The sequence below is a fragment of the Somniosus microcephalus genome, chromosome 3, assembly GCF_052327205.1.
Source record: "Somniosus microcephalus isolate GS21.2 chromosome 3, FLI_Smic_1.0, whole genome shotgun sequence".
Lineage (NCBI taxonomy): Eukaryota > Metazoa > Chordata > Chondrichthyes > Squaliformes > Somniosidae > Somniosus > Somniosus microcephalus.
Genome location: NC_140989.1, coordinates 355,016,266 through 355,038,689, shown reverse-complemented (window position 1 = coordinate 355,038,689; position 22,424 = coordinate 355,016,266). Strand labels below are relative to the sequence as shown.

Sequence of the window (22,424 nt, the reverse complement as noted above, 5' to 3'; positions counted from 1 at the left end):
CACATAGCCTGGTATTCTGCTACTTAATATCTCTCCACACACACCCCTTCAAAAAAAAATACGCCAACAGATATTTTTGCGTTCAATTCTTTTTATCATCAGTTTTATGATTAGATTCTGCGATTTAAGTTTGTGCAAATAAAAGTCATTAGTGAGCACTATATTGATTGTATAATTTTTAATTCTTTAGGAGGTTTGATGTTTAGAGCCTCTGATAAATTGGATGAAAATGAATTAATCGACGCTTTCACTGGATTAGTATCAGGAAATGGCGACATGAGCCAACAGTCAATCCAGGTTTGATTACCCTTCAGAGAACGACTTTCCAAATTTTGCTTTCTGCTAACAACTGCCTTAAGGCTTTAAAAGTATTTCTTCTGTTTGCTGACAGCTTGAAAGTTGTGGAAAGAGCATTAACAACAGCGACTGGTTCAATGGCACAGTTTTCATTGATAAAACGGTTGGGAATGACACGTTCTTTGTAATCACATGGCAGACTGCTGAGCCGTTAATCTTAGTACATGACCCCAGTGGAGAGACTTACAATAACGGAGACTTTGAGATAGAGAAAACCTTACTCACAGCCCGGCTTAAAATTAATGGCACGGCACAGGTATGGCTCTCATTGGACTGTGTGTTTATTTTTCCACTGTGTTTTATCTTTGGCCTCCTTTATTTTAAATTAACATGACATGTTTTTCTATCAGGTCGGAGCCTGGGCCTACATGATACACAATCAAGCTGGGGGAATTCAGGTTCTAACTATCACGGTAACATCCCGCGCAGCGGATGAGCAAGTCCCCCCAGTCACAGTCAATGCGCACGCCAATCAAGATACTTCGGCTTGGCCGAACCCACTGGTCATTTATGCAGAAGTCAGTCATGGCTTTCTGCCTGTCGTTGGTGCACAAGTGAAGGCCACGGTGGGACGGGCTGACGGCCTCTCTGTAGACCTTGTACTTTTGGACAATGGCTCAGGTAAATGCATACGCTGTCATAGAAGCCAATTGGTTACTTTTCATTGTACAGGAAACTCTCTCTTTACCAGCACCTAAATAACCGGAAATCTCTCTTAACTGGCAAAATTCAGGAGTAGGTTCAGGTAAGTTTTACTTCATATTAGTGGCCGTGTAACCGGGGTTCCTGGCTCTGTGGCCGTGTAACCGGGATTCCTGCACCTGTGGCCATGCAACAGGCACTCCTGGATCTGTGGCCGTGTAACCGGGTTCCTGCACCTGTTGTCATGCAACAGGGACGCCTGGATCTGTGGCCGTGTATGGGGCTCTCGTACCTTAGTAAGTATACCTCTCTGTAATCCGGACTTTTTGATCAACCGGCACCACGCCGGTCCCGTCGGTGCCGGATAAAAAAAGAGTTTCCTGTAATTATAAAGTAAGACGTTATTGTGAGGTAAATTAACTTTCTATACATTCAACCCAGTACTTGACAATTTAGGCCTTTATTTGTTTTTTTATCTTTAGACGCTGATGCTGTTAAAAATGATGGTATTTATTCTCGGTACTTTACTAATTTCGGTGGGAACGGGAGATACAGCATTAAAGTATCTGTCCAAGGAAAAGATGGAGTAGCAAGATTAGCAGCCAGGAAGCAAGGCCGTGCCATGTACATACCAGGATATGTACAAAATGGTAATGTATTGATGGATAAATGCTACATATTGGGTATTGCCTGCCTCTGCCTCTGCCTCTGCCTCTGTCCCAGCAGATTGGAAAACCGCAAATGTAATGCCACTATTCAAGAAAGGAGGGGGACAGAAAGCTATAGGTCAGTTAGCCTAACATCTGTCATTGGGAAAATGCTGGAATCCATTATTAAGGAGGTAATAGTGGGATATTTAGAAAATCATAAGACAAATCAAGCAGAGTCAACATGGTTTTATGAAAGGGAAATCGTGTTTGACAAATTTGCTAGAGTTCTTTGAGGATGTAACAAACAGGGTGGATAAAGGGGAACCAGTGGATGTGGTGTATTTGTATTTCCAGAAGGCGTTCGATAAGGTGCCACATAAAAGGTTACTGCACAAGATAAGAGCGCACGGGGTTGAGGGTAATATTTTGGCATGGATAGGGGATTGGCTAACTAACAGAAAACAGAGAGTCGGGATAAATGGGTCATTTTCCGGTTGGCAACCAGTAACTAGTGGGGTGCCACAGGGATCAGTGCTGGGGCCTCAACTATTTACAATCTATATTAATGACTTGGATGAAGGGACCGAGTGTACTGTTGCCAAATTTGCTGATGATACAAAGATGGGTGGGTTAGCAAGTTGTGAGGAGGACACGAAGAGTCTGCAAAGGGATATAGATAGGTTAAGTGAGAGGACAAAAATTTGGCAGATGAAGAATGAAAAAGCAAATTATTATTTAACTGGAGTGAGACTACAAAATGCTGCTCTGGGGGTCCGAGTACATGAAACACAAAAAGTTAGCATGCAGGTACAGCAAGTAATTAGGAAGGCTAATAGAATGTTGGCCTTTATTGCAAGGGGTATGGAGTATAAAAGTAGGGAAGTTTTGATGCAACTTTACAGGGCACTGGTGAGACCGCACCTGGAGTACTGCGTACAGTTGTGGTCTCCATATTTAAGGAAGGATATACTTGCATTGGAGGCAGTACAGAGAAGTTTCACTAGGTTGATTCCTGGGATGATGAGGTTGACGTATGACGAAAGGTTGAGCAGGTTGGGCCTATACTCATTGGAGTTTAGAAGAATGAGAGGTGATCTTATTGAAACATATAAGATTCTGAGGGGGATTGACAGGGTGGATGCTGAGAGGATGTTTCCCCTAGTGGGGGAATCTAGAACTAGGGGGCATAGTTTCAGAATAAGGGGTCGCCCATTTAAGACAGAGATGAGGAGGAATTTCTTCTCTCAGAGAGTCGTGAATCTTTGGAATTCTCTACACCGGAGAGCTGTGGAGGCGGAGTCACTCAATATATTCAAGGCGGAGATTGACAGACATTTGAACTACAAGGAAGTCGAGGGGTATGGGGAGAGAGCGGGAAAGTGGTGTTGAGGACTAGATTGGATCAGCCATGGTCTTATTGAATGGCGGAGCAGGCTTGAGGGGCCGATTGGCCTACTCCTGCCCCCGTTTCTTATGTTCTTCTGCCTCTAGCTCAGCCCATTTGCCATTGAAACCCTCATCCATGTCTTTGCCATCTCCAGACTTGACAATTCCAATGCTCTCTTGGACAACCTCCTTCCCTTAATCCTCCTTGAACTTCAACTCATCCAAAACTCTGCTGCCTGTATCCTATCCCACACCAAGTCCCACTTGCTCATTACCCCTAGTCTCACTGACTGACACTGGCTCCTAGACCCTCAATGCTTCAAATTTAAAATTCTCATCCTCGTGTTTAAATCAGTCACAGCCTTGCCCTTCCCTACCTCTTAATTCTTCTGACTCTGGCCTCTTGCGCATCCCCCCCCTCCTCACTCCACCCCACCATTGGTGGTTGTGTCTTCAACAACCGAGACTCCATGTTCTGGAATTCGCTCTCCACCTCCCCCTCCTCCACGAAGACCCTCATTAAAACCCACCTCGTTGAGCAAGCTTTTGGCCACCCACCTAATACCTCCTCCGGCTTGGCTTTAATTTCTTGATTATGCCTCTTTGAAGCTGTTTTACTACGTTAAAGGCATTACATAAATGCTTGTTCTTGTCGTGGCAGTAGTGGTTATGACTATGGCTATGGCACTGGACCATGGTAAATTGTAAAACATAATCTAATAGATCTAATTTGTGAGTTAATATCAGACAAAATGGCCATGAAAACTGCTGAACTGTTACATAAAAAAAAGCAACTGGTTCATTAATGCCACTGTGCAAGTGACCAATGCCCTCTGAAGTGGCCTAGCAAGGCACTCTGTTGCAAAACAATTGCTATGGCAGCTAGGGATGGGCAATAACTGCAGCTTTGCCCACATCCCAAGGGCACATAAAAGCAATGTTATTCTTTTTGTAAAGTATAATCATTTCCACGAGATAAGTTCAGCAGCAGAATGCTCTTTGTCTCATTTGATTTGAACCTTCAAGGATAACAAGCATTAGAGTCTTACCATCTACCTGAACAGGCAGGCAGATTTAACATCTCACTGCACCTCTGACAATGCATTAGTTCCTCAGTTCTGCAATTTAGTGTCCGCCTAGATTATGTCCTCAAGTCTCGTGTTGGAAAGTTTTGAAAGGTTGAAGTTGGGATTGGAAAGTGAATGTATGGGAAGAGACAGGACTGGAGTCTATGGCCTACCAATCTGTGTTGTACCGGAAACTTTCGGTTTACCGGCATCTAAATAACCGGAAATCTCGGTTAACCGGCAAAATTCAGGAGTAGGTTTTACTTCATATTGTATTTGCCTTCTTCCATCTGTGCTGTGCAAGGGTGTGGCTGCAGCTGTTGCTAAGCTACAGAGACGCTTGAAACTTGTGGCCATTGTTCTACAGTTGTTGCTAAGCAACAGGGTTTGTTGCTTTATACGGAGCTGTCAGCTCTCCCTATCTTTTACTACAGCGTTCGGTTATCCGGAATTTTTGATGAACTGGCACCATGTCGGTCCCGTCCGTGCCGGATAAAAAAAGGTTTCCTGTAGTGTGTCAGCACACAAGGGCCTACATCACCAGCGTTGCTGATTAAAATAACCTTTTAACTGCTTTAATCTATTTCTGGAAAATGTCCTTCTTTGCTTTTCTTGTAGGCCATATTCAACAAAACCCACTGAAGCCTCCAATCGTTGATGATGATTCTCAGGCAAAGTTGGGAAACTTCAACAGAGTCAAATCAGGGGGAACATGTTTCGTAAGCAAGGTTCCTAATGGTCCTCCGGGAACTCTCCCTGACAGATTTCCCCCTAGTAAAATTATGGATCTTAAAGCAACAATAGTTGAAGATAAAATACAACTGAAGTGGACAGCACCCGGCGATGACTATGATCAAGGATATGGTAACTTAAATTATATTTTAACTCAAATCAAATCAATTTTATTTGCCATATGTATTACTACAATGGAATGTTTTTACTCCCCGATCACTTCCACAATAGGCTGTGGGAGCTCACAGAGACACGTCGCTATTCTACAGCGCCATGTTCAGTAAAAGTCAATTCAATTGTATCCAATGGCAGTGGGAACGCGATGTCCATCAGCCGCTCTGTCTCCGCGGACTCCTCCTTCCTGTTGCCGGCTCCACAATATAGTGTCCTTCTTCTCACGCTCACCGTCTGGCCTCAGGTCTCCATGCCCGGCTCTCCCTCCTTCCCCTCGAACTGCGAGCTTCCCGCACTGTCGTCGATTCAAATTTGCAACGGCCCGGGGCCTGCCTCTCACGCTCAGGTCTGGCCTCCAACCGCCATGCCCGGCTCCCCTCCTCCTAGTCCAAAACAGAAATTCACGACGAGGAGCTGCCGGGCGACGTGCCGAAGCGGGTCTTCGTGGCTGCTGCTGCCGCTTCCCGCTGCTGCGCTGCTTCTGCTCGACTCGCCGAACACATCGCTCCGGCATCGGGAGCAGGCGGCGGGGGGTGCGGGCCGTCCAAAGCAGGAGAGCGCTTAGCTCCGGACCGCCTCGGTCGCCATCTTGTACATTGGGAGTGATTCCAGCACTGAGCTTTCAGTCCACTTTAGGGCTGGGCACTCTCATGGGTGGTGGAGGCTTTCAAAAGGGAGTTGGATAAGTATCTGAAGGAAAAAAATTTGCAGGGCTACGGGGAAAGGACGGGGGAGTGGGACTAGCTGAAGTGCTCTTGCAGAGAGCCGGCACGGGCTCGACGGGCTGAATGGCCTCCTTCTATGCTGCAACCATTCTATGATTCCTTGCCCCATTCCAGAAAGCTTCGAATCCTTGCTAAGATATAGCTTCACAGGAGTCAGGCACTCTCGAGTCCTCACCCATGTGTCCATTACTCATGTGCAAGTCTTGACAATAAGCATCGGCATGGGGCCATCACAACCAAGCCCTTTCCAATGTCCACACATGTAAATTCCCAACAAACATTGGATGGCAATCAGCATTAGGACATCTGACTTCATAATCCAAGGGTGATGTGATCAATTGTTGTACACTTACTGCTACACGTTTATGAATAACTAACTCAGCACAGATCAGGGATCAAACTTGGAACCTTCCTGGTCTGAATGGGCCAGCTACTCACTGGATAAACTTAGCCATTGGGACACCCCCCTCAGTAGTTTCTTTTCATCAAATTACAAATCCACAACATAGGCCCAGAATTTGCGGTGGGTAATAACAGTGAACGAACGGCGTTCACTGTCGTTACCCCTTTGAAACTGACCGCAACTTTAGGATTTAGCTCATGCGCATCCTAACGCGGAAATCCAGAAGTTGCGGTCAGTCATTCACTACTCCGACACTGGCTGCGCTGTGCTCCTCCTCGCCCCCCCCCCCCCACCACCCCCCCAACAACAGAGCTGGTAATCAGGGCTTTCCGTGGTAATATCGTTGTTAAATTCCCCATTCAAAGTTAGAACTTGTTGGATTTGATATAACTGGAGTTTTAACAGCATAGTGGCTGCTAACCAAACGTTATGACCCTGAAAAACTAATTTTAATTTTGTGGAGTGTCAAATTTCTCCATTTTAATAGGAATTGCAATTTTTAAGAAACTTAAAAGAAAATTATATTTTTTTAAAGTTTGGTGGTATGTATTTCAGGTTTACCTTTTCCTGATGTGAGAGCCCCAGTCTTTGTTTTGCTCTCTATAACATTTTTAAAAGGTCAGAATAAAAGGAGCTTCTTCACTTCCTGGTTCCCTGGCTGTAAGAATTCTGCATTGTGATTGGCTGCTTAGACAGCCCTGATCTCAACTGCACGTCGAAAAAGGCAAACTTCTCGCCACGGAGATCGCGAGATCTTTGTGGGCAGCTTTCTTCGGGGGCCAGCGGCGAACGCCTTCGCTTTGCCGCTGATCGCAAACTACCGGCCATAAAGTCAGGTGTCTATAATGTTGTAATGATGAATATGATGCTAGGGTCTTTCTGCTCTTCCCCTTCCCAAACAGGAAAAGTAATGGTTTCCCAAACACTATTTCTTGAAGCCTGTGCCCTTTAGCGTCATTTTTGTGATCTTAAATATACTTAGTCTAAAGGATGAGTGTTGATGATCCAACTAACAGAACTACCTAGTATGAGTCCAACAGGGTGAAGGAATAGAATTATCATCAGTTGATACATAGTCATTAACCCAGTGCCTCAGCTTAAACTATGGATATAATGATCAGGAAGAAAAATAAATCAGAAGAGGAGGAAGGGTAATGGTCTACCTTCGAGATGGTTTGGTAATAACTGATTTAATACCCATGGGGAAGGCTGTGTTGCACTATTTTACACCCCACCTGATTTTCTTTACAATTGACTTTAATGGAAAAGAGCATCAGGCAGGATGTAAAACGGGCTGCCGATTCGCTACTGCCTGTTGGCGCTGCTGCTCAAGTCCGAATTCCGCCCTGCCCCGTATTTATTATTGTTGTGTCCGTCAGTAGTAAGACACAGACTGCAGGAGAATGGTACAACAGGTGTTTACTCAACGTGGCTCACTCTGGAACTGAACTGCACAGATTACTACTCAGTGCTATATACAGGTGTGGTCACTGCCGGTACTACAGTATACATGAGCTGTAAAAAGTAGTTCCCCCCTTAAAAGGTATATACATTACAATTCCTCCCCTTTTAGATTAACAGTACCATAACACTCATTTAACAATTAAATATCAAACTAATTACAATTAACACTTTTAACATACAACGTTAGCTGAAAATAGTCCATTTATAAATTCAGTCTTTGGGGAGGCTTTCTGATCCTTTCTGGATAGCGCCTTTCCCGAGTGTCTCGCTCTTGGTGCGGAGGCGATTCTGGCACCCTATCGTCGGTTGGGTCATCAGCTTCCGATGCTACTGTTTCTGGGGTAGATGCGACCTGTACGTCGGGTTCCTCACCAGGTACGTATGGGCGAGGCATGGGGTTGACTTGTTCCTGTGACTCTAGGATCTGGTCAGCATGGCGTCTCACGATGTTCTCCCCAACGTCCACTGTGTACATTAGTGGGCCCTGCCGTGTGCATATCGTTCCTGGCTGCCATTTTTCTGTTCGGTAGTCGCGGGCCAATACTGGTTGCCCTACATTGAAGCTCCTTGTTGGCTTCTCATGGATGTGCTGGAATTGCTTACTCTCAACATCTCTTCGTACGTTTGGTCTGAGCAAATCCAGGTGAGATCTTAACCTTCGGTTAAAGAACATCATGGCCGGGGCCTGGTTGGTGATTGCATGTGTCGCATTCCGGTAGGCGAACAGGAAATTGTCCACCTTATGCTGCAGCGGAATGTTGTCATTGTACATAGCCTTTATTGCCTTCTTTAAGGTTTGTACGAACCTCTCAGCCAATCCATTTGTGGCTGGATGATACGGGGCGGATGTGTAATGCCTTACCCCATTCTTCTTCATGAACCTCCGGAACTCTTCGGACACAAACTGTGGTCCGTTATCGGAGCAAATCTGTTCTGGCAAGCCGTTCTTGGCAAAAATGGTCCATAGGACTGCAATAGTTTTCTCCGTGGTGGTGGAGGACATTTTGATGACCTCAGGACATTTCGAGTGCGCATCCACGGCTATTAAAAACATTGTCCATGAATGGACCAGCAAAATCAATATGCACCCATTGCCATGGAGATGAGGGCCACTCCCATGGGTGTAGAGGGGCATGTGGTGGTGCATTTTGGACTTTCTGGCATCCTGAGCAGCTCTTGGTCAGGTCCTCGATTTGTTTATCGATTCCCGGCCACCACACATAAGCACTGGCAAGGCTTTTCATTTTTACCCCTCCCAGATGACCCTCATGAAGCTCATTGAGCACTCTATCCCTTAACTTGGGTGGAATTACCACTCGGGATCCACACATCAAGGTCCCCCGGCACACTGACAGCTGTTCTCTTCTTGTCGAGAATGCTGGCAACAGTGAGTCGCCATGTGCTGGCCATCCCTTCACCGTCAAATCATATACCCGAGACAGTGTCGGGTCATTTCGGGTCTCCTTTTCTATACAAGCGTTAGATACCGGTAGGTATTCAACTACAGTCGAATGAAATATTTCGACAGGATCCACTGCTGGTGCTTCCTCCGCAGTAGGCAGTGGCAGACGTGATAGCCCATCAGCATTTCCATGCTGTTTCGTGCCCTTATATTCAATCTCATAGTGGTGCGCCCCTAGAAAGAGTGACCATCTTTGTAGTCGTTGCGCAGTCATCACCGGAACGCCCTTCTTCGGATTAAAAATGGAGACCAGAGGCTGGTGGTCAGTCAGCAAGGTGAATTTGTGCCCGTGCAGATAATGATTGAACTTTTTCACTCCCCACACTAGGCTGAGGGCCTCCCTGTCAATCTGGGCGTAGTTACGCTCGGCTGAGGTTAGTGATCGTGACGCAAAGGCTATTGGCCTCTCTGAGCCGTCCGAGAATTTGTGCGACAGCACCGCTCCAATGCCATAGGGTGACGCATCACACGCCAACCGAATTGGTAGTGCTGGGTTGAAATGGGCCAATACCTCTTTTGATGTGATTAGTGTTTTGCTCTTCTGGAAAGCTCGTTTACATTCGTCACTCCACTTCCATGGCACTCCAGTTTGCAGTAGGGTGCTCAGTGGGTGTAGTATTGTAGACAAATTTGGCAAGAACTTATGGTAGTAGTTTACCAGTGTTAAGTCTGTGTGTTCCAGTTATATTTAAGGTCAATTACTGACACAGACTACAAGAATAACTTTTCAATAGGTCTTTACTATTCGGAGGTTAGAGCTGTACTACCCAGCAAATTACTACACAGCACTTATATACCGGTGTGGTCACCACCGGTATTACCGTATACAGCAGCCAGAGAAAGTAGTACATCTCTTAAGGTGGAACAGGTTTAAGTTCTCTTAAGGTGGAACAAGTTACATACACCACAATCCTCCCTTTTTAGCTTAACAGTTATATCCCCCATTTAACATAACATAATAACATATATACTTATACAACTTCATGTAGAAACAGTTCAAAGGTTCAGTCTCTCAGGAGGCCTCCTGATTCGAGTTGGATAACGCCTTTCAGGGGTCTCTGATTCTTGTTGCTGAGGTGACTCCTCTAGTTGGTCTCTTATGTCTTGGACATCATCATCAGGTACATTCACTGCCGAGGTAGATGCTTCAGGTTCACTAACTTCTTCCACGGTTGTCTCTGTCGTAACCATGGGTTCGACCCTTGTTCTCGATTCTACAAGTTGGTCAGCATGACGCCGTATTACATTTTTACCAACATCTACCGTGTTCATCAGGGGTCCTTGTCTGGCCCGAATTGTTCCGGATTGCCATTTCTCGTTTCCATAGTCCCTGGCCAACACTGGTTGTCCTACCTCGAAACTCCGAGTGGTCTTGTTATTTATATGCTGGAACTGTTTGTTTTCAACTTCCCTCCGCACATTTGGTTTTAACAAGTCCAACCTGGACTGCAACCTCCTGTTATAAAACATCATGGCAGGACTTTGGTTTGTCACTGCATGAGCGGCGTTTCGATATGCCAGTAGAAACTTGTCCACCTTATGTTGTAGTGGAATCTGATCTTCGCTCATGGCCTTTATTGCCTTTTTGAATGTTTGTACAAATCTCTCGGCCAACCCATTTGTAGCCGGATGATATGGGGCAGAGGTATAATGTTTCACCCCATTCTTCTTTAAGAACTTTTGGAATTCTTCTGACACGAACTGTGGTCCGTTGTCGGAACATATTTGTTCTGGCAATCCGTTCCTTGCGAATATCGTTCTTAACACCGCAATTGTCTTTTCTGAAGTAGTGGTAGTCATCTTGATCACTTCTGGCCATTTAGAATGTGCGTCCACTGCAATTAGAAACATGGAGTCCATGAATGGACCAGCAAAGTCAATATGTACACGTTGCCATGGGGCTGAAGGCCATTCCCATGGATGCAGCGGTGCAATCGGAGGTGCATCTTGCACTTTTTGGCACCCTGAGCAGCTTTTCGTCAGCTCCTCTATCTGTTGGTCGATACCCAGCCACCACACATAAGCCTTAGCAAAGCTTTTCATCTTGACTCCCCCCAGATGACCTTCATGCAGTTCCTTTAGAACTCTTTCCCTTAACTTAGGAGGAATAATCACTCTCGTTCCATACATCAATGTTCCTTGACAGACGGACAGCTGGTCTCGTCTTGCCGAGAATGCCGGTAACAGAGAATCACCATGTGCTGGCCATCCCTTCACTGTCACCTCGTAGACTCGGGACAGTGTCGGGTCGTTCCTGGTTTCTCTTTCAATATTTGCATTGGTGACTGGTAAACACTCGATGATGGTCGAGTGAAATAACTCAACAGGGTCAACCTTCGTTGTCTCCTCTTCTTCAGGTAGTGGCAGGCGCGACAGCCCATCAGCATTACCATGCTGCTTTGTACCTTTGAATTCTATCTGATATTGATGTGCCCCTAGGAAAAGGGACCATCTCTGGAGTCTCTGTGCTGTCATCACCAACACACCCTTCTTAGGGTTAAAAATGGATACCAACGGCTGATGGTCTGTCAGAAGCGTAAACTTTTGGCCCTGCAGGTAATGATTAAACTTCTTTACTCCCCACACAAGGCTGAGAGCCTCCCTATCTATCAGAGCATAGTTGCGCTCAGCGGAGGTCAATGATCTGGATGCGAACGCGACTGGCCTCTCCGTGCCATTTGGCAACTTGTGTGAGAGTACTGCCCCAATACCATATGGAGAAGCATCACAAGCCAAACGAATAGGCAGTGTTGGGTTGAAGTGAGCCAACACCTCCTCTGAGGTTATCAATTCCTTGCTTTTGCGAAAGGCCTTCTTACAGTCCTCGCTCCACTCCCATGGCACTCCCTTCTGCAAAAGAGCGTTCAGCGGGTGCAGTACCGTGGATAAATTTGGCAGAAACTTATGGTAATAGTTAATCAATCCTAGGAACGACCTCAACTGAGATACATTAACCGGAGCGGGAGCCTTCACAACCGCTTCGATCTTGTCAGGAGACTTATGAAGTCCCTCCTGGTCAATGACATGGCCACAGTACGAGATCCGCTTCTGAAAGAACTCACATTTCTGCCGATTAACTCGAAGTCCATATTCTTTCAATCTGATGAGCACCAGTTCCAAATTTGCGAGGTGTTCCTCGTCACCATCTCCTGTAATCAGAATATCGTCCAGGCAACATTGTGTGCCTGGAATTCCCTGTAATACCTGCTCCATGGCCCTCTGCCAAATTGCTGGAGCCGATGCCACTCCAAAAACCAGTCTATTATACCGGTACAAGCCTCTATGCATGTTGATCGTGAGGTACTGGCGTGACTCTTCCTCAACTTCCATCTGTAAGTACGCCTGCGCCAGGTCTATCTTGGTGAAGTGTTTCCCGCCCGACAATGAAGCGAAGATATCCTCAATCCGTGGAAGCGGATACTGCACCGTGTGAAGCACCGGATTAACAGTGATCTTGAAATCTCCACAGATGCGAACCTTCCCTGGTTCTCCCGGCTTGTTGCTCGAAGGACGTTTCATCACGGGAACAATGGGCGTAGCCCACTCACTCCAGTCTACCTTAGACAGTACTCCTGAACGTTCTAGCGCTTCCAGCTCCGCTTCCACAGCAGGTCGTATCGCATAGGGTACCGGTCTGGCTTTGAAAAATTTTGGTTGTGCATGTTCTTCAATCTTGATGTTTGCTGTAATTCCTCTCAGTGTTCCCAGTCCCTGCTGGAACACCTCTTTAGCATCGTCCAATATTCTGGACAATCGTTTAGGTTTGACATCTGTTCCCCTGGCATCTACCGTTAGTGCTTTTAAGGAATGCCAGTCCATATTCATTTTTCGAATCCACTCCCGTCCCAGTAGTGGTGGACCTCCTTCAGGTAGCACATATAAGTCCATTCCTCGGCTTTCTTTGCCCTTGTGGACCGCCTTTACCTCTATCTTTCCGATGGGGTATACTCTTTGCCCCGTCTATGTTTTCAATACAATCTCCGTATCCCGTAGGGGAATATGTTGGAATAACCTTTTGTAATCTTTCTTATTCATGACCGTCAATGCCGATCCAGTGTCCAATTCCATCTTCACTTGGACTCCTGCTATCTGAAGTGTGACCCAAATTGTCTGGAGGTCTGCTTCCTTACCAACGTTGTGTACTCTTAAGCTACCCAGTTCATTACTGCTGGCGTCTGAATCTGACTTCTGTTCGTTCGAACTGTTCTCTGTCACCTTGTGTACCTTTCTGTACTTTCCCTGCGGTGACTTTTTGTTGCTGGTCTTCTCTCCTGACCGGCATACTTTAGCTATGTGACCAAGCCTGCCACATTTTCTGCATTCCTTATTTTTGAACCAGCACTGGTTCTGATCGTGCGTTGTCTTTCCACAACGATAACATTTTACTGTACCTAAGACCATTTGATTTGTGTTGAGTTCCGGTGACCGTAGCTGCATTACCGCCGTGCCTCTCGCTGCGGCTTCGTGCGATGCTGCCATAGCGACAGCTTTATCAAGCGTCAGCTCATTCTCCTCAAGCAGTCGCTTTTGTGTCTCTTCTTTTAACAATCCACACGCAAATTTATCTCTTAGCGCATCTGTTAGTCCTGTTCCAAACTGACAGTACTTTGCTAGCTTACGCAATTCAATTAAAAATTCAGCATTGCTTTCATCTTTCAGCTGCTTTCTGCTGTAAAATTTAAATCGTTCCGCTAGCATCAGCAGCGTGGGGCTTAAATGATTTTTCAGGACGGTAACAATATCCGCGAAAGTCTTATCCGCCGGTTTCTCTGGTGATAGAAGGTGTTTCAATTGCCCGTATGTCTTCGCACCCATTAAGTTTAATAAGGTTAGTGCTTTCTCCCCATCTGGTATCTTATTTGCTCTACAATAAACTTCTATGCGTTCTACATACGTGGTCCAATCTTTGATGTCGCTATCAAAAGTATTAATGTTCCCATGTTTAGGCATCTTTGCAATTTTTTTTTTCCAAAATGGCGGCTTCCCGCGCTTGGCGGTCTTTCCCGTGCTCGTCTTCTTCACCCGCTGGCTGCAATGGTGATTGCTGTGCTGCTGCCGGTCTCGCCTCCCCAGTGGTTAACAACTCCCACGACGCTGCTTCTACTCCACCGCGGTTCCCGTGGGCATTCGCGCTTCCCTGCCGTCGCGCCTCGCAGCCCTTCTTGCAGCCCGGTTATGTGCACCCGCTGCGTTCGAATTCACCGCGGCTCTCGCGCCTTCAGCTGCCCCAGTCGCTGCGCCTTTCGGCCCGAATACGGCCCGGCCCTTTTCACCGGCCGCGGTCGATTTCACCGCCCTCTTTCCTCCGTCTTCCCTCCCCTTCGCTACAGCCAACGCGGCCGACTTTCGCTGATTGGCTTACCCACCACCGTGGTAGAAGGAAGATAGCTGTCTGCCGCTGATGGGGGCTTCGAGTTCAGAATTTCTCTTCTTCACTCCGGGTCCTCGATGCCTCCCGCGCGACGTGCTGTTCAGCAGGATGATGAGGGTGGATGCCTCTTCTCGACGCCCGTTCTGAGGACGAAGCTGCCGTGGATGTAAACTGCCGCAGGGTAAGATCGGACTCGTCGCCACTGTTAAGTCTGTGTGTTCCAGTTATATTTAAGGTCAATTACTGACACAGACTACAAGAATAACTTTTCAATAGGTCTTTACTATTCGGAGGTTAGGGCTGTACTACCCAGCAAATTACTACACAGCACTTATATACCGGTGTGGTCACCACCGGTATTACCGTATACAGCAGCCAGAGAAAGTAGTACATCTCTTAAGGTGGAACAGGTTTAAGTTCTCTTAAGGTGGAACAAGTTACATACACCACAACCAGCCCGAGGAACGACCTCAGTTGTGACATGTTTTCCGGTGCTGGAGCCTTGACTACTGCCTCAATCTTTTCTGGGGACTTATGTAACCCCTCTTTATCGATAACATGGCCACAATACGAGATCTGTTTTTTAAAAAACTCGCATTTGGGGCGGTTAGCTCGGAGCCCATATTCCTTCAATCTAGTGAGCACCTGCTCCAGGTTGGCGAGGTGATCACTGTCATTTTCGCCTGTGACCAGGATGTTGTCCAAATAACACTGGGTCCCTGGGATCCCTTGCAGGACTTGTTCCATTGCCCTTTGCCAAATAGCCGGAGCTGATGCTACCCCGAATACCAGCTGGTTTTATTGGTAGAGACCTTTATGGGTGTTGATTGTGAGGTATTTTTTTGATGCTTCTTCTACCTCCATTTGCAGATACGCCTGGGCCAGATCAATCTTAGTGAAGCGTTTCCCTCCAGATAGCGAGGCGAAAATATCTTCAATCCGCGGAAGTGGATATTGCACGGTGTGAAGGACTGTTACCTTAAAGTCCCCACAGATGCGAACCTTCCTTGGTTCCCCAGGCATGCTGCTCAACGACTTTTTCATCACAGGGACGATGGGTGTAGCCCACTCGCTCCAGTCTACCTTGGACAGTACTCCTGAAAGTTCCAAACTCTCCCGCTCTGCTTCGACAGCTGGGCGGATCGCATAAGGTACCGGTCTGGCCTTAAAAAATGTTGGGCTTGCATTTTCTTCGATTTTAATTGTTGCTGTCATGCCTTTTAGTGTTCCGAGTCCTTGCTGGAACACTTCTTGCGCGTCGGTTAGGATCTTTGACAGTCGCCCAGGTGTGACGTCGTCATCCTTTTTGGCAGCCACAGTCAGTGCTTGTATGGAATGCCAATCCAGCTGTATTTTCCGGATCCACTCACGTCCCAGTAATGGTGGTCCTCCATCTTGCAATACATACAGGTCTAGTTTTAGTGTTTCCTTACCGTTATATATAATGGTCACCCTTATTTTTCCTTTGGGGTAGACTTTTTGCCCCGTGTACGTCTTCAAAATAATTTTTGTGTCTCTCAAGGGTATGTGTGAGAATAGCCGCTCGTAGTCCCGTCGGTTTATGACTGTTAGGGCTGATCCTGTGTCCAATTCCATTTTTACCTGGACTCCTGCTATCTTGAGAGTGACCCAAATGGTTCGGTGATCCTCTGTTTTGATCACATTATGTAGTTTCAGACAACTCAGCTCCCTGCTTTCGGAGTCGGTATCACTCATTTGTTCGTCTGAACTATTCTCCGCCACCTTATGCACCTTCTTGTACTTTTCTTTTGGAGATTTCTTATTGCTGGTTTTCTTTCCCGACCTGCAGACTCGTGCTATGTGTCCTACTTTTCCACACTGTCTGCACACTTTGTCTTTGAACCAGCAATCATTGTGGTCGTGTGTTGTTCTGCCGCAGTGATAGAACTTCTCTGTTCTGTATGACATTTAGTTTGTGCCATATTCTTGCGGTCTCTGTTGTATCTCTGCAGCGCCCCGTGCTGCTGCTTCATATGATACCGCAATGCTGAAAGCCTTGTCCAGCGTAAGGTCCTTTTCAGATAAAAGCCGTTTCTGGGTTCCTTCACTTTGAAGCCCACACACAAACTTGTCCCTTAAGGTATCTGCCAGTCCCGTTCCAAACTGGCAGTGTTTCAATAGTTTGCGCAGTTCTGTTAAATATTCAGCATTGCTTTCATCCTTATGCTGGTTCCGTTTGTGAAACTTGAATCTTTCTGCTATCAGCAGCGCTGTGGGGTTTAAATGTTCCTGTAGTATCGTCACTATGTCTCCAAAACTCTTTTCCACTGGCTTCGCTGGGGTTACTAGATTTCGTAATAAGCCATACGTCTTTGCACCCATTAAATTTATCAATACCGGCGCTTTCTTGTCATCTGACACCTCATTTGCCTTGCACGACACCTCTAGTCGTTCGACATATGTAGTCCAATCTTCAACTTCATTGTCAAATGCGGTGATACTGCCACTCTTCGGCATTTTGGGTGTGGTTTAAAATGGCTTAAAATGGCGTCTCCCGCGCTTTCCTTCCTCCCCTGCTGCTGCCAAAGCCGCTCTAGGTGGTCCTCGTGGCAATGGCGGCCCCCTGTAGGTTTCGTGCGCTTCTCCTGCGCTGCTGCCAACGCCGCTCTCGGCGGTCCTCGTGGCAATGGCGGCACCCTGTAGGTTTCGCGCGCTTCTCCTGCGCTGCTGCCAACGCCGCTCTCGGCGGTCCTCGTGGCAATGGCGGCGTCTCACGGGTTTCTGGGCGTCTCTCTCCCTCTCCTCGACGCTGCTCGGCCCCTGAACACCGGCTGCACCCTGTGCGCTCTGCCCTCTCTCTCTCTCTCTCCCGTCGACGCTGCTCGGCCCTTTGCTGTGCCGCTCGGTCGGGCTCTAGCCCGCCGCTGTCCGGGAAGTGTCTGCGCACTACCTGTTGCCAGCCCGTTTCGCTGGACCACCGCGACTGGAAAGCCAAGCCTGGCTCTCAACAGCCTCCCCCGCAATTCTCGAGTCTCTGCTGGATGACTGGGCGGTTGCCCGTGGTCGACGCCCGTGTCTCTGGCCTTGACCTCCAATCCCTGGGAGGTGATGCAGAGTTGCAGGTAGGATCGAATTTGCCTCGTCGCCAATGTTGTGTCCATCAGTAGTAAGACACAGACTGCAGGAGAACGGTACAACAGGTGTTTACTCAACGTGGCTCACTCTGGAACTGAACTGTACAGATTACTACTCAGTGCTATATACAGGTGTGGTCACTGCCGGTACTAGAGTATACATGAGCTGTAAAAAGTAGTTCCCCCCTTAAAGGTATATACATTACAATTATTCTTTCCTTTTTCAAAGAAGTGAGATTGAAGTCAGTAAGCTGGAGCTGGAGTGCTCCTCCAGGCACCACGAGGAAATCTTGGGCCTGCCTGCGCTTCCCACCCACCCTCACTCCCTTGACAGGGATTCCCTTCCCGTAGCCCTCAGTGGAGGCCTCCTGCCACCCGAATTCCTGCTCCCGCTCGCCGGCCAGGCAATGACTCCTGCCGAGTTTTGGGCGGGAGGCCGATCTTACATACAGGAAACTCTTTTTTATCCGGCACCGACGGGACTGGCATGGTGCCGGTTGATCAAAAAGTCTGGATTACATAGAGATATAAATAACAAGGTACGAGAGTCCCGTACACGGCCACAGGAGCAGGAGCCCCGGTTACACGGCACTTGTGCAGGTGTCCCGGTTACACGGCCACAGATCCAGGAGTCCCTGTTGCACGGCCACAGGTGCAGGAACCCCGGCTACATGGCCACAGATCCAGGAACCCAGGTTACACGGCCACTAATATATAGTAAAACTTACCTGAACCTACTCCTGAATTTTGCCGGTTAAGAGAGATTTCCGGATATTTAGGTGCTGGTAAAAAGAGAGTTTCCTGTATGTAAATGAGCTGCAGGAGCTAGAATCTCTCCGGGCCTCAGCACGTGAGCTTGTTGCTCGCCCTGCACCACACCTCCCACCCCAACCCCCATGTACCAGTCCCATCCTGAGTTAAAATCAAGGCCATGACATTGAATTCAGATCTCAAAGGGGCCCTATTGTTACTTCACTGGGTTACACTATTGTGTAATTATATATTGGGCAATATGGGCACACTTCTGAACATAAGGCACTCAGACCACTTACAAGAGTGAGTAGTGCCACTGTACCCTAGAGAATGCTTAAGGTAGACCCAAAATTGTAATGGGTGTATTCACAAATTGAATGAATGTTGTAATGGGAGTGACCTAGTGAGACGATGGGGTCGATTTTCAGTGTGCCGTGAGGCGGGCTTTTAGGCGTGTGGGGGGCTAAAATCCTGAATTCGGGGGTCCCGACACCATCCCGCCCAAAACCCGCCTCCATGTAAGTTTCAAAGGAGGTGGGTACCCGCCCCGCACTGGGACCCGCCGACCTGAGGCGGGAAGGGATTAGTGCCAATTAACTGCCTGTAACAGGTAGTTAACAGGCAGTTTTTAGCCTAATCCCTATTTTGAGGTTGTCGTGTGGGATTCCCGACGGCTCCAAACCACGCCAGATTAGAGGAGGCGGGCCGTCAGGCTGAAGGACTTGGAGGGGTCGAGATGTCGATGTTCAGGTGAATGATGGGTGCATGAGTGCAAAGGTAAGTGTGTTTGGTGTGTCTTAAGTGTGTAAAGAAGTTTAAATTACCTGTACTTACCTTTACAGCCTTCCTTCCTCTGTGTTTCGGGAGTCCATCATTCAGCCAGCACAGAAAGCAGAATGGCTGCGATCTGTCAAAAGTGACAGCCTGCAGCTTTCAGTGCCGGCGAGATTTCTAACTGAGTCTGCGTAGAAGGACTCAGGTTAGAAGTCAGACTGTCAGTGTTTGACAGCTTCAAACAGCTGTGAAACGCTGATATTTCATCTGTCAACACGTCTTGACAGATGAAATTTCAGTCTGTGACGTCACCTGTTGCCGGGTGGCCCTCAATTGGCCTGTTGAGCCCGCTGGGTGGGCTCAACAAGGTCAATCAAGTGAAAATCGCGTGGATTGGCCACATCTCGATGGAGGCGGGACTACAACCCGAAAGTTGTAGTCCCGCCTCCTTCCCGGCTTCTGAATGAAAATCCAGCCCGATGTTTGTTGGGCTGAATGGCCTTTTCTTGTGCTTGCCTTCTCTTAGGTTCTTAATTCAGTTCCTTCACGCCACTGGCTTCACTCAACTATTTTAGCAGATCCGACTGCGCAAGAGGGTAATTTCGAGAACCTAAATGACACAATATCTTGCATTCACATTTTTCGTTTCTCTTCTTTTAGCTTCCCACTACGAAATAAGGAAGAGCAAAAACTTTCCACAACTGAAAGATGATTTTCCAAATGCTCAAAGAGTAAACACCACAGGCTTGAAGCCAAAGGCTGCTAACTCGGAGGAAACGTTTATGGTATCTGAGAATATCGAGTTGAAAAATGGGACCATCATCTACTTTGCAGTTCGTGCATTTGATAAAGCAAACCAAACTTCTGAGTTGTCAAATATAGCACAGGCTGCTTTGATTTTACCCCCTAAAGTCCCACCTACACCATCTCAGCCACCTACACCATCTCAGCCACATACACCATCTCAGCCACATACACCATCTCAGCCACCTACACCATCTCAGCCACCTACACCATCTCAGCCACCTACACCATCTCAGCCACATACACCATCTCAGCCACCTACACCATCTCAGCCACCTACACCATCTCAGCCACCTACACCATCTCAGCCACATACACCATCTCAGCCACATACACCATCTCAGCCACATACACCATCTCAGCCACCTACACCATCTCAGCCACCTACACCATCTCAGCCACCCAGCCCATCTAACCCAACTAGCCCACCTAACCCACCTTCCCAACCTGATAAAGCCATAACACTTAACATTATAACAATTCTTCTGATAGCTGGTGTTGCTGTAATTGCTGTTGCCCTGATAATTGCCATCAGTGTGTGTGTTTTGGTTAACAGAGGTCATAGGAAAGTGTCACCCAGTTAGGAAATGGACCAGCAAGCTATAATTGGTGATTCTTGATTTGAATCTAATTATTCAGAGACAACAAAAAAAGTTAACCAAGTTCAATTTGTAACACTGTAATTTAACTCGTGTGAAGAAAAACAGCTGGCTTCTCTGTGAATGTTCTCCCCTGTTGATGTTGGGCTGAGACTGCGGCATATTTGACATAAATAGTTTTAAACCCAGCTTGTGTAAAATAAATAGATGAGTAAAATCTAAAATGTCTGGTAGAATTGTGAAGGAATAAGCCATATTTCAGAAAAATACACCATCATATGAACAGAATTCTGATTTTATTAATACATGATATACTGGGTTTAAAAGTCTGGAAAGCCTCGGCGACACAGGCTGTGTCAATACAGGCTTCTGAGATAAGATGAAGTGTTAACACACAAGCTTTTAAAATGGGAATTGGTTAAAAATACTAAAACAATGGCCCTATTGAAATAGCAGTTTGGCGCTTCCAGAAGGCCTGGAGTTTGGGAGAAACACAATGGAATGACCCAAGTAAAGTGTTCAAAACTAACACTTCGAACAGGAACACAGAATATTAAAAAACCATGTGCCTTTGTAAAAGTAACATCAAATGAAAGACAGGAAACATAAGTCAGTAATATAACCAACTAAGATGGCTAGGAAAACAAACACCCTAGTTGAAGTGTTTTTAATTTACATGTTGTAAATATAATACCTATTGAACACTTTGTAGATATGACTTCAATAGATACCCCAAGCAATTACATTGTGTTTGTGTTGAATTTGGAACACATAGTAGTCACGACATCTGCTAATAACCAGTTAAGCCAATATTAAGAATTGAATGGAAGACCTTCGATAAAAATGACATCAAAAAGATAAATCTGTTGTAACCATTTTATAATAAGTTCTTGGAACACCTAAAGGTAGAGACATAATTATGCACGCAGCAGCTAAATTGACAGTAAGAATAGAGAAAAGTCAACAGGAAGATGACTAGAGATAATTAGCTTACATCAGCAGAAAACTTCAAAGGATAAACCACTAAAAAAAGGTATAAAAATAGAGCTTTTCAGAATAGAAAGTCAGAAGTCACTGGGAAGGGGCAAGCGATTCTCGGCTTCAGGACCACTCTCTAAGCCTACAACTCTGAGTCTCGGGTAATCAAGGTATTTGATTTTGGTGGATATCCTGGATTAAGAATATAGAAATGTAAAAATGTATGAAGTTAAGATTTGAGAATAAGGATCTCTGAGGATAAGAAATGTAAGCTATTTGTATTTTGAACTGTTAAAGTTGCAATTGACTCAACAGCTGTTAACTGTATGTCGGCTCTTAAATAAATCAATAAATGTTTTTAGAATTGTCTCAAGTAGTATTTCTGTATCAAACTCGTGAACTCAATTTCTGTAAACACTTTTGTATGGGGTTGCAGAATTCTGGGGGGTATTCCAGACCCTCATAATATCCGGAAGGTTACAGTCTAGTTAAACTTATTAAAAGTGCTATCCGGAGGATGGTAACATCTTCACGTCGTTCCTTTCCTTTAGGGAGAGATAGTCTGAACTTTTAGACCCAATTAAACGTCTTATAGAATTCGGCTATCTTTAACTTTAGTTGCAGGTGAATGTCTGGGGAATACGCCTGATCTGGGGTAGCCTGAAAAGGGCTAGGACTAGTAATTATCCCTTCAGAATCCCATTGAGCTACTTAACCATTTGTAGATTCTAGTATATTTTCAATTCTTTGCATTTGAGTCTAATGCTCCTCTCTGTGTTTGGGATCTAATGTTATTTCTGCTTGGGCAAAGAAATTTTGCAACCGACACAAATATGGCCTTGTTTGGGGCGGGCAGAGGCTCCAGCCCTTACTAGACCACTTGGAACCCCCAAATTAAAGCTGGGACCTGCCGTTTTTTGGGTCCCAACCTAATTCCCGGCTCTTCTGGAACACTTTTGTCAGAAAGGCACAGGCTATCGTCCCCAGG

At 46.4% G+C, this 22,424-nt stretch overlaps 1 protein-coding gene across 1 annotated transcript in view; it reads left to right on the top strand.

Annotated features, from left to right (window-relative positions):
* The window catches only part of LOC147122359 (calcium-activated chloride channel regulator 1-like), a 53,877-nt gene extending 32,072 nt beyond the window's left edge, over window positions 1-21,805 (top strand). Inside the window, exons 9-14 of the mRNA XM_085983441.1 lie at window positions 191-297; window positions 392-613; window positions 708-978; window positions 1,482-1,649; window positions 4,721-4,966; window positions 19,716-21,805. Of these exons, the coding sequence (XP_085839567.1) occupies window positions 191-297; window positions 392-613; window positions 708-978; window positions 1,482-1,649; window positions 4,721-4,966; window positions 19,716-20,443 (1,742 nt within the window). The 3' untranslated portion in view covers window positions 20,444-21,805. The remainder of the gene's footprint in view (window positions 1-190; window positions 298-391; window positions 614-707; window positions 979-1,481; window positions 1,650-4,720; window positions 4,967-19,715) is intronic.
* Window positions 21,806-22,424: the final 619 nt, after the last annotated feature.